This window comes from Mesoplodon densirostris, chromosome 3, assembly GCF_025265405.1.
Source record: "Mesoplodon densirostris isolate mMesDen1 chromosome 3, mMesDen1 primary haplotype, whole genome shotgun sequence".
NCBI lineage: Eukaryota > Metazoa > Chordata > Mammalia > Artiodactyla > Ziphiidae > Mesoplodon > Mesoplodon densirostris.
Window position 1 is genome coordinate 111,681,231 of NC_082663.1, and position 12,712 is coordinate 111,693,942.

Genomic DNA, 12,712 nt, shown 5'->3' on the forward strand with positions numbered 1-12,712 from the left:
TCATAAGGTGAGAGATTTGTACCAGATACACTTTAACAATCCCTGTAGCTCTAGCCATATCTCATAATACAAGTATATAAGTAAATACATGTCAAACTAAAATTTTCTCTGGTACTAGACCAATGCAAATAAGGCAAATGTTTTTTCCTTTAAAAATTCTCAAAATCAGTGTTCTAAATTTTAATAACATGGTAAAAATGTTTTATACTGACAAATAAAAGTACCATAACTGAAATCTTACTCATTCCTTCTTGAATTAGAATATTTGACATTAAATTTGAACCAAATCAATAATGATGCTCACCGATACTGATATGTCCTCATTTTTTCTCTTAACACTGGAGTCAAACAAGACATTTCTCCCTCGTCTTTCACAGTCTTGATATACAATTAGTCGAATTTGGCTTGGATCAAACTCTGGCAAAGGCCAACTTTAAAGAAAAATAAAGATTCATTAGAATTACTTTAATAAATATTCCACATAAACTCCTAGAAATAAAACCTATATAATGAAACCCAAAGTTGTACTACTGCTCAAGATAACACAGAAGAAGTTTATATAAAATACCACCATTTAGTTTCACCATTTAGCTTAGGGCTGAAAATTTACACAGCTATGACATTTTAGATTAAAAAGAATAAAATCTGTGGCAAGTATCACTCAGTGTATATAAAATATAGTCATCCCACATGAATCTAAAAATAGCTAACAATAAAAATATGTCAGTACATTTAATATAATGAAAATAAATATTAATTTCCTGGCATGGACTCAGATGGCATAAGGCTAACCCAGATTTTTTAATACTTTTGTTACTTTAATATCAAAATGAAAAAACAGAAACAGTTTTCAGTTTAAATAACAGTAGCTAATTCCTTATAAAACAAAAACAAGTAAAAAAGTGATGAACAACAAAATGGGGCAGAAATCCTCATATATAGTTGGTGTGAGTGAAAATGGCATAATCTCTTTAGAGAATAGTTTTTTAAATACGTACACGGATTAGACAAATCTAGTAAAAATGAAGTTGACCCAGCAATTCCATTCCAGAAAAGTATGCCATTATACAAGAATGTTCATAGCAGCACTGTTCATAATAGCTGAAAACTGGACACTATTCATATACTTACCAACCAAATGGGTAAGTATTCACACTATGAAACACCACACAACGAACATAATGAATGAACTTCAGCTACAGGCAAAATCATAAATGGACCGTGAACAAAAGAAATTAGACAATGACACCCATAAACTCAGTTACTGCATTTTGCCATTTACAGGAAGATTTAAATCAGGTAAAGTTTTATCAAGGGATGAATATTTAGTTTTTAAAACTATAAGCAAAACAAAGGAAATGATGGCTTCAAAAGTTTGGAGAGTGGCTATATCTGGGAGTTAGGTGAGCGTGGTGGGGGTTATACCAGGAGGACTGGGGCACTGATCATGTTCTATTTTTTGACTTGATAATGTTTACACAGATACAGTACCCAAAGGAAAAAAAAAAAAAGTCCACTGCATTTGTTTTGTGTACATTATATTTCACAAATAAAAAGACTAATGGAGTGAGTGAGATAAGGAGGAGAGGGAAAGAGAGAAAACAATGAATTGTATGATGGAGATACTAATCTGGTGAACTGAAGGCACTACAACATGTAGGACAGTTGCCAAGAAAGAAGAGAACTGTCGTTCCAGGAGCTGTCTGTTGTTAGGCTGAATGGTCAATTCCTCACAATTCATCAGTCACAGCTTTTGATTGCGTTCCTTCATTTCCTTAAGAGAACCTTAACCCTAACCCTACTGATGCATGTTAAAAAATCCATAACTGGGCTTCCCTGGTGGCGCAGTGGTTGAGAGTCCGCCTGCCGATGCAGGGGACACGGGTTCGTGCCCCGATCCCGGAAGATCCCACATGCCGCGGAGCGGCTGGGCCCGCGAGCCATGGCCGCGGAGCCTGTGTGTCCGGAGCCTGTGCTCCGCAACGGGAGAGGCCACAGCAGTGAGAGGCCCGCGTACAGCAAAAAAAAAAAAAAAAATCCATAACTGGCAACATAACACATCTTCATCCCAAACCTTTTTTTTTCTTTTTTTTATCCCAAATCTTGACAGCAAATACAATTTTAGTTTTCCTATATTTAATCCTTAACAAATGTCTATGAATTGATGAAAGACTTATCCTAGACATTCAAGCTAAACCAGAGATTCATCCTTAGACCACAATGATTTGCATCCCCGTGAACAGCTTTTACTAAACTGTGCTTTGCTGTTATGCAAAGGAAACTATAAAAGGACAGACTGATATGGAATTAAAATCAGGAAGCTGTGTCTCAAAGAAACCAAGAAAGAGGAGCACTTTAGAGAGGAAGAAGAAATACCACAGTTGTTACTAAAAAGCATCCACTAGCTTTAGAAACAAAGAAGTCATTGGTGACCATGGCAAGGACAGTTCTAAGGATAGAGTCCTGGGGTCAAATTGCAGAGAACTGAGGACTAAATGAGAGTAAACAGTGAGTTCAAGACAAATGTCAAGGAAAGAGAAAAAGAAAAGGAATCATGAAGTAGAGTGACAGCTATTATGTTATTAAAAAGGACACATCTGAACATCTTTACATATTGATGACAAAGAATGTGAAGTGGAAGGGAGATTGTGACTGACAAAGTAAGGCGTCTAAGGAAGCAGATGAGGATAGGATACAGAGTACAGATGAAAGGATTAACCTCAGAAGAAATGATAACCCCTTTGCTAGGATAAAAAGGAAGCAAAGATGGACATGGATACAGAAGGATTTATGGATATGAAGGTAAGGATGATGGGACTCATGTCTAAGAGTCCTATATTCTTTGTAAAGTAGGTGAAGGAAAATAAAGGATAGGTTGTAAAATGTGGGGACAGTAGAGAGTAAAAAAGAGAGCAGTCTTTGTGGCAAAAGAAAATATGTTGACTAGGAAACATAAGATTTCTTGGAAATTCTCCCCTTTCCCCACTGGTAACCACTAGTTTGTTCTCTGTATCTGTGAGTCTGTTTCTTTTTGTTATATTCACTAGTATGTTTTATTTACACATATAAGTGATATCATACAATATTTGTCCTTCTCTGTCTGACTTACTTCATAAGCATGTGGGATGATGAAATGTTCTGGAATTAGAAAGCAGTTATGGCTGCATAACTCTGTGACTATACTAGAAGACCACTGAACTGTATACTATACATTGGTGAATTTTAGAGTATGTGAAATTTATCTCAACAATAATAAAAAAGTTGAATGCTTTGCTCCTGAACTTATCTAAGCATTTGTAAAGTATTCTGTTAACTCAAAATAAGATTATATGTAAAAGCTTAAATTATAAAGCTTCTAGAAAGAAACACAGAGTATCTATACAATCATGGAGTACAAAGAGTTCTTTAAAAAGACACAAAAGTGGGCCTCCCTGGTGGCGCAGTGGCTAAGAGTCCGCCTGCCGATGCAGGGGATACGGGTTCGTGCCCCGGTCTGGGAGGATCCCATATGCCGCGGAGCGGCTGGGCCCGTGAGCCATGGCCGCTGGGCCTGCGCATCCGGAGCCTGTGCTCCGCAACGGGAGAGGCCACAACAGTGAGAGGCCCGCATACCGCAAAAAGAAAAAAAAAAAAAAAAAAAAGACACAAAAGTTATCAAGCATAAAAGAAAAACTGATAAATTGGACTTCATTAAAATTTAAAACTTGCACATCAAAAGGCAAAAAATTTTTAAAAGGCAAGTCATAAACTGGAAGAAAATATTTGCAATGTATATAAATGACGAAGAACTTGTAAAAAGCCTATACAAAGAACTCCTACAAAGCAATAAGACAAGCCATTTGCCCAATTTTAAAATGGGTGAAAGGCTTGGGCATTTCACATAAGGAGATATATGAATGGTGAAGGAACAAAGCACATGGAGAAGATGCTAACAGTATTAATCATCAGATAAATGCAAATTAAAACCCTTCCACAAAAGACTAATAACATTAGTTGTTGGTAAGAATATGAAGCATGTGGAATCTTATACATCATTGGTAGGAGTATAAAAGGGTACCACCATTTTAGAAAATTATTTGGCAGCTATGACCCAGCAATTCTTTTCATAGATACTTATCCAGTAGAAATGAAAATATATGTTCAAAGACTTTCATAAAAAAAGTTTCTTGCAGGGCTTCCCTGGTGGCGCAGTGGTTGAGAGTCCACCTGCCGATGCAGGGGACACGGGTTCGTGCCACAGACTGGGAGGATCCCACATGCCGTGGAGCGGCTGGGCCTGTGGGCCATGGCTGCTGAGCCTGTGCGTCCGGAGCCTGTGCTCCGCAACGGGAGAGGCCACAGCAGTGAGAGGTCCGCGTATCGCAAAAAAAAAAAAAAAAAAAAAAAAAAAAAGTTTCTTGCAGCTTTATTCCTAATAGCAAAAAACTGGGAACACCCAAATGACCATCAATGGGAGAATGGATAAACAAGCTATGATACATTCTACATTGAAATACTATGCAGAAATAACAAGGAATGAACTAACTACTAGTCATAACATAGGTGAATTCTGAAAGAACGTTGAAAAAAATCCAGACACAAAAGCATACATATTGGTAATTCCATTTATATGTAGTTCTAGACCAGGTAAAACTAATCTATGGTGACAGAAACCAAAGCAGTGCTTGGGCAGGGGCAGGGTGTGAAGGGAATGGACTAGAAAAGTATATGAAGGAACTTTCTGGAGTAACTGAAATGTTCTATATATTTACTGGGGTTGTAGTTAAACAAATGTATACATTTTTCAAAATTAATCAAATTATACACTTAAAAATGTGTGCTTCTGGGGCTTCTCTGGTGGCGCAGTGGTTAAGAATCTGCCTGCCAATGCAAGGGACACAGGTTCAAGCCCTGGCCCGGGAAGATCCCACATGCCACAGAGCAACTAAGCCTGTGCACCACAACTACTGAGCCTGTGCTCTAGAGCCCGTGAGCCACAACTACTGAGCCCATGTGCCACAACTACTGAAGCCTGCGCACCTAGAGCCCATGCTCTGCAACAAGAGAAGCCACCACAATGAGAAGCCTGAGCACCACAACAAAGAGTAGTCCCTGCTCGCCGCAACTAGAGAAAGCCTGCACACAGCACCAAAGACCCAACACAGCCAAAAATGAATAAATAAATTAATTAAAAATTTTTTAAAGTGTGCTTTTTACGTAAATTGTACCTCAATTTTTTAAAAAGAGAGGATTGTGGGAGAAAACACTATATATATGGTATATATATAGTGTATTTACATTATTTACATTATAGACATCAAAACCATGTATTCACATTACAGACATCTCACTAAAACAGAGATATTGAACATTTACCATGCTCAAAGCACAATGCCAGGCACTGGGAATATTTCTGTGCGTTCATTCACTGACTTAAAAGCATTCATTAAGTATGAAAAGAAAAACATGACTGTGAAAACGTTCACAGTCTAATAGGAAGACATATAAATAATTTTATCACTGTGATACACTCTACGACTGAGGCAAACTTATAATGTAGACGAGATCTGCATAGGGAGGTCAGGTATGGACTCACTGAAGAACAATAATAAATGATACACAATTAATAATAAATAATAGCTAACTAACAGTTATACATTATTGTATACCAGCTACTGTTCTAAGGGCATTACGTATGTTAATTCATTTACCCTTCACAACACTGATTCATCGTCACAACTTTACTCCTATTTTATGGGCGAGAAAACTAAGGCATAGAGAGATTAGGTAACCTGCCCAAAATAACACAGCCAAATACATGGTAAACGGCAAAGCTGGGTTTAGATTCCAGGCAGTGTGTCTTTGGAGTCCACAATCATAACCATTACTCTGTACTATCGATTAAGTACTTAAAGCCTCTCAGCTTCAAGTTGGGAAGAAGAGTATTCTCTTCCCTGCCAGAAGAAAACATCATACGCTGTAATTCTTAGTGACCCTAGCTCTGGAGTGTGCAGTGAAGCAACAAAAGCTACAAAGGCAGGCTGGTGCCAGATCAACACTCAGAACCATTTCACACAAACAAGTAAGGACTCCACCACTCAGGCAATGAGTAAATACGGTGTGAAATAACAGATAACAAGATCATTTTGTGCCTTTTAGAAAATCACATTGACAGAAAATTAAGAGAAATGACTAGAGAAGGAAGCCTGGAGGTAAGAATAATGTTCTAACCTGAACCAAAAAATAGCACTGAAGATAGAAAGGGACAGAGCTAGATGTTATTTAGGAGACAGAGAAAGGACTTGGGGACTGGATATGGAGAATGAGGGAAGAGGATGCCTGACTCTTAGGTTTCAGATTTGATGAAAAGAGAGAGGTAGAGAATACAGGAGGGAAAGCAAGTTTGGGCTAAGAGTGTTTATAGATTGAGTTCAAGGGGCCTGTGAGACAGCTGCAGAAAGACCTCTGATGTTTTGACGAAAAAATGCTCTGGAGTTCAGGAGAAAGGCTTAGACTAGAGTTCTAGATACAGGAGTTATTCACACATAGTTGGTAGTGAAATTATTCAGGAAGAACACATAAATCAAAAAGAGAAAAGATATGGATAAACAACAAGATATACAGCACAGGGAACTACATTCACTATCCTGTAATAAACCAGAATGGAAAAGAATATGAAAAAGTGAGTGCGTGTGTGTGTAGACACTGAATCACTTCGCTGTACACCAGAAACAACTAATGCAACATTGTAAATCAATTATACTTCAATAAAATAAAATTTAAAAAAAGAAAAGGTAAAAGAAAGCAAAGGATCAATAAACTAGAATTTTAAGACATAGCAATATTTTAAGGACAGACAGTAGAGAAGTCACGGAAGATCAGTAAAGACAGACCACAAAAGAGAAAAGAGAAAACTAATGGTAAAATATTATTTCAAAAGTCAAGGAAGACGAAGATGAAAAAGGAATAATGCGCAGTGCCAAAGGCTGCAGAAAAGCCAAAAATTTTATGAAGACTACAAGCGTCCATGGGATTTAGCAATTTGGTGGTCTTTTGTACTCTTGCAAGAACCATTTCAGTGGAGAGTTGTGGTGGGGGTGGGGGTAGTTACACAGCAGTAGCAATTGATAAAGAGAAAAGAGCTGAGAAAGTAAGATGGTAAGTATTATATATACTATTCACAACGGTTTCCCTTTAAAGGGGGAGAGAAATGGGGCTTCCCTGGTGGCGCAGTGGTTGAGGGTCTGCCTGCCGATGCAGGGGACACGGGTTTGTGACACCATAAAACTCCTAAAATAGAACATAAGCTAAACATTCTTTGACATAAATTGTAGCAAAGTTTTTTTAGATCAGTCTTCCAATGCAAAAGAAATCAAAGCAAAAATAAACAAATGGAGCCTAATAAAACTAAAAAGCTTTTGCACTGCAAAGGAAACCATCAACTAAACAAAAAGACAACCTATGTACTGAGAGAAAATATTTGCCAACGATGCAACTAACAAGGGGTTAATATCCAAATTACACACACAGCTCAATCAACTCAATATCAGAAAAAAACCAAACAACCCAATCAATAAATGGGCAGAAGGGACTTCCCTGGTGGCGCAGTGGTTAAGAATCAGCCTGCCAATGCAGGGGACACGGGTTCAAGCCCTGGTCCTGGAAGATCCCACATGCCACAGAGCAACTAAGCCCGTGTGCCACAACTACTGAAGCCTGTGCGCCTAGAGCCCATGCTCTGCAACAAGAGAAGCCACTGCAATGAGAAGCCCACACACCGCAATGAAGAGTAGCCCCAGCTCACTGCAACTAGAGAAAGCCCACGCACAGCAACGAATGCCCAACTCAGCCAAAAATAAAAACAATAATAAAAATAGATAAATAATAAATGGGCAGAAGACCTAAATAGACATTTCTTCAAGGAAGACATACATTGCAACAACATGGATGGACCTAGAGATTACCATACTAAGTGATCTAAGTCAGACAAAGAAAGACAAATAACATATGATATCACTCATATGTTGGAATCTGATTTTTAAAAATGATACAAGTGAACTTATTCACAAAATAGAAGCAAACTTACAGATATCAAAAACAAACTTATGGTTACCAAAGAGGAAACATGGGGGGAAGGGAAATATCAGGAGCTTGGGATTAACATACACACACTACCATATACAAGACAGATAAGCAACAAGGACCTACTGTATAGCACAGGGAACTCTACTCAATTATCTGTGATAACCTATATGAGAAAAGAATCTGAAAAAGAATGAATACATGTATATGTATAACTGAATCACTTTGCTGTACACCTGCAACTAACATAACATTGTAAATCAACTATACTCCAATAAAATAAAAAAATAAAAATTAAATTAAATTAAATAGAGCTTCCCTGGTGGCGCGAGTCCGCCTGCCGATGCAGGGTACACGGGTTCGTGCCCTAGTCCGGGAGGATCCCATATGCCACAGGGCGGCTGGGCCCGTGAGCCATGGCCGCTGAGCCTGCGCGTCCAGAGGCTGTGCTCCACAATGGGAGAGGCCACAACAGTGAGAGGCCCGTGTTAAAAAAAAAAAATAAAATAAAATAAAATAAATTAAATTAATTTACAGGGAAAATGTAAAAAAAGAAGACATACAGAAGAAAAGATACTCACCTTCGCTAATTATTAGAGAAATGTAAATCAAACAACAATGAGGTATCACCTCACACAGGTTAGAATGGCTATCATCAAAAAGCCTACAAAAAAATAAACACTGGAGAGGGTGTGGAGGAAAGGGAACCCTCCTACCCTGTTGGTGGCAATGTCAACTGGTACAGCCACTACGGAAAACATTTATGGAGGTTCCTTAAAAACCTAAAAACAGAGCTACCATATAATCCAACAATCCCACTCTCCTGAGTATATATCTGGAAAAAAACCCCAAAACTCTAATTCAAAAAGATACATGCACCCCAATACTCACAGCAGCACTATTTACAACAACTAAGACATGGAAAATCAAAGACTTTAGAATGATCCTTTATTAACAAGAAGCCAAACTCTGACATCTAATTCACCATATTTTCCACTTCATTGCATTACCTCTTTTTATCAGAATTTAACTGAAGACATAATTAAGCCTAATCATTAACAGTGGTAAGCACACTATAACCATTCACAAAAACTGTCTATATACTACAGCAAAGCTATCTTCAGTATTAAGCTATTGTACTCAGCATAATATTAAACATTAGTAAGAAGACTGTTCAGTGATGAACCACAAATTATTTTAAGACTCTACACAGATGTTATTTATAATTTATGTCAGCTTATCTGCTCTGTATTTCTTTTATCTGACACCTTCAAAGAATGTTAATGAAAAATAAACATGCAGGAATAGACATCTCCCTTTACACAATGACAGAGCAACTCAGAAGACCATATGAATTTCCATAATACATGTTACTGGCTATGAAATTAAAGCTAAATCATGCATTCTCAATGAGAGCAAGATGGCTTCCAAAGAAGCAAATTTGGTTAATGGGGGGAGAAGGGAGAAAGAAGACCAAAACCAAACTTGGGTGTTACAATGGGTGTGGCCCTACAAAAGGCCATAATACCTAAGAAAATACACAGTATATCTATCTGTGGTATTAAAAGTTCAAGGGGGGAGGGTGGCAATTAAGGGAAAAAATGTCTAAAAAAAGCTCTCTAGCAGGGTGATAACGTTAAAAAAAAAAAAGACTGAGAAACACCAGACTAAACACTAGTTTGTATTTCAACACATTACCTAAATAAGACATTTTCACTTCAACTTGAATAATCTCTTACTAAACAGTATATTCAGCAAACCTATGGATTTTAACTTCATTCATTCAATAATTATTTGTACAGCACCTACTATGTACCTGGCACTATGTTAGTTGTTCTCTCTTGAGCCTTATCCATCACTGGTGTCTCAGTGAAATGGAAACATGCAAGATGATGCAGACCAACTCTGAGAAAACATTAACAACCTGTCCTCTTGAGAGAAATGGAGAGAGCAGCCCAGTTTCAAAAGCTATGCATGTATTGATAGATTAATTGCCTCAGTACTGGAAAACATTTTGAATTTGATAAAGGATAAATTACCGGGGAAGGAAGGAAACAATGGCTGGAGGGAGAAAGAGAAGGAAGAATGCTAAATTAGGCTACAAGTGACAAGCAAAAAGCTTTCCCAACCTAACACCAACATGCCAAGAACTGGTCACCATCAGAACCTCAAAGCACCAGAGCCAAAAGTACCAGAGCCAACTGGAGAAACATTTTCTGTACATGGGGAAAGTGATCTGAGTTTTTTTAAAACCTGCAGACAGATTTTGCTTTAGAAAAATCTGCTGCTAACTAGCCAATGTTTAAATATATCTCCTGAAAGCAAAATATATAAGTCTTACAATGCTTTTTTACTTTAGATAACATTTTAATTTTTTGGTCCCATGATGGAGAAATAACATTCACTATTCCCTCTGTAAAACACACTGACCAGCAAAGGACCGGCAAACAAATGCATATTTACATGCTTCAAGCTGAAAATAAAATGTTACAATGTATACAATAAATTCCTCACTTCAACTGACTTTTCCACTGAACTCTAAGTCCCAACTGTATCAGATAAGAGAGCTTCTTATTTTCCTTTTGATATATTTACTGTGCATTTAAAAAAATAATCATTGTGAACATATGGTCTATATCAGCAATTCCCAATCATTCTAGTAAAAGGACACCTTTTTAATGTTAAAAAAATTTTAGCATCCAGTAACTGAGAAAATATGACTGAAAGCTACTATAAATTCAATATAGTATTAATAAAAGAACATATATACATGTGAATTACATATGCATCAGACAACTGCTTACTCAGTTTATAGACAGTACTCAATGTTTTTGTAGAGTTAAGGACCCAATATGATAACTCTACCCCAACTCCAGGGTTGAAAGACCTAATGTCAGAATATATACAAAATTAGAGGAACCATATACAGAAAATTATAGGAACCATAAAATACATGTAAACGTTACATTATAGAAAGTTTTTAAAGAATGGAAAATATTGATCACTATTCAGAGTATTACTGCATTTCTGCTAGGAGTCACACAACTAAAGAAGTGCTTAAAATAATTAATTTTCTTGGGTAGATAGGATCACCAGTGACAAGGTGCTGTTATTGCACCAATTTTGTTTTCAATATAATTTAACTGATTTTGTGAACAGTGGAAATTCCTCCCAGATTAACAACTTGTTAATCATTTTAGTTTATATTTTGTTTTGGCTTTTCATGTTTCAGTATCTTCCTGAATACTATAGTGAGAAGCTGAGAGAGATAGCAATGTAACAGAACTTCAATTAATTCACTGAACAAATGAGTGAATGAGTGACTATTTCAGCAGATACCATTTTAATGCTGGAAGCTTACATTATAGACTTTATGTAGAGTAATTATTTCTGTATCTAAGGAATTATAATCCTCTAACCTGACTGAAAAATAATCCCATGATTTATTTGTTAATCTCAGTTCCAAAGAATTTAGGTATCAATTTAGGTCTTTTTCTTCTCAGAAAAATTTTGATTTTCATATAGGCTGCTAACATCTAATGATTCTTCTCCAACTACATTTAATAAACTAAATATTATAATAAAACTAGTTAATCTTTATTTTTTAAATTTGTATTTATTTATTTAGGCTGTGCTGGGTCTTCGTTGCAGTGCGTGGGCTTCTCTAGTTGTGGCGTGCAGGCTTCCCTAGTTGTGGCACCCAGGCTCTAGAGCATGTGGGCTCAGCAGTTGCAGTGCATGGGCTCTCTAGTTGTGGCATGTGGGATTCTTAGCTCCCCAACCAGGGATCGAACCCAGGCCCCCTATATTGGGAACGTGGAGTCTTAACCACTGGACCACCAGGGAAGTCCCAAGACTAGTTAATCTTTAATATTTTAATTATTTTCAGTCATACTAAATTCAATTATACCCAGAATATTAATGAAATCCTAATGACTGTCATTTACATTTCTATGACAAGTATAGTCAGCTACTTGGCTATAGGATTACTATCTTCATTTAATCAAATTAGGTAATACATGTGGAAAAAGTACCGTAAGATAAAAATATAAATTATTACCAGCATTAGGTAAAATCCCCAAATCCATTTATACTTATCCCATAATCTAACATGTATAGAATAATATGCACAAAGTAAAATTTACATAAAGTATTTCAGAGAAGAAAAAGTGACAATCTATAACATGAATTCTTTGTGAAATGGAACCGCAGCAACAGCAAATTTCCATACCATGAGAGGATACCATGTATCATATCTGCTATCATATTTTACTTAGTATTTTTCAGCAACACCTAGGCCCAACTGAAATACACCTGACCTATGTGGTTTTTAACTTTCTGACATTAATTCTGCCATACCTGAGAACTTAAACTGCAGTGAAACACTGAAACACTGGAAGAATGTTAAAATGAGCTAAAACAACTGAGAGAGCCAGTATCCATGTTGTTCAACTGGGTTACACATACTGAAAAAGCATTTTTAAATATTTTTAATCCTACTTTCATAGTAGGATTTATTTAAAATATAAAATCAATGTACCTTAGTCTAAATTCACTACTAATTCAAATCATTTAATTCTAGTCATAAATGTGTGGAGACACACAATTAAGATGTTTACAAGAGCATCAAAAATACTACCAGATAAATTCA

The 12,712-nt window shown here is 36.7% G+C and overlaps 1 protein-coding gene across 2 annotated transcripts in view; it reads right to left on the reverse strand.

Annotated features, from left to right (window-relative positions):
- Nucleotides 1–12,712, reverse strand: part of FNIP1 (folliculin interacting protein 1) — a 133,626-nt gene that overhangs the window by 78,742 nt on the left and 42,172 nt on the right. For both annotated transcript variants that reach the window (XM_060093322.1, XM_060093321.1), the window contains exon 2: nucleotides 305–431. In XM_060093322.1, the coding sequence (XP_059949305.1) occupies nucleotides 305–431 (127 nt within the window). The remainder of the gene's footprint in view (nucleotides 1–304; nucleotides 432–12,712) is intronic.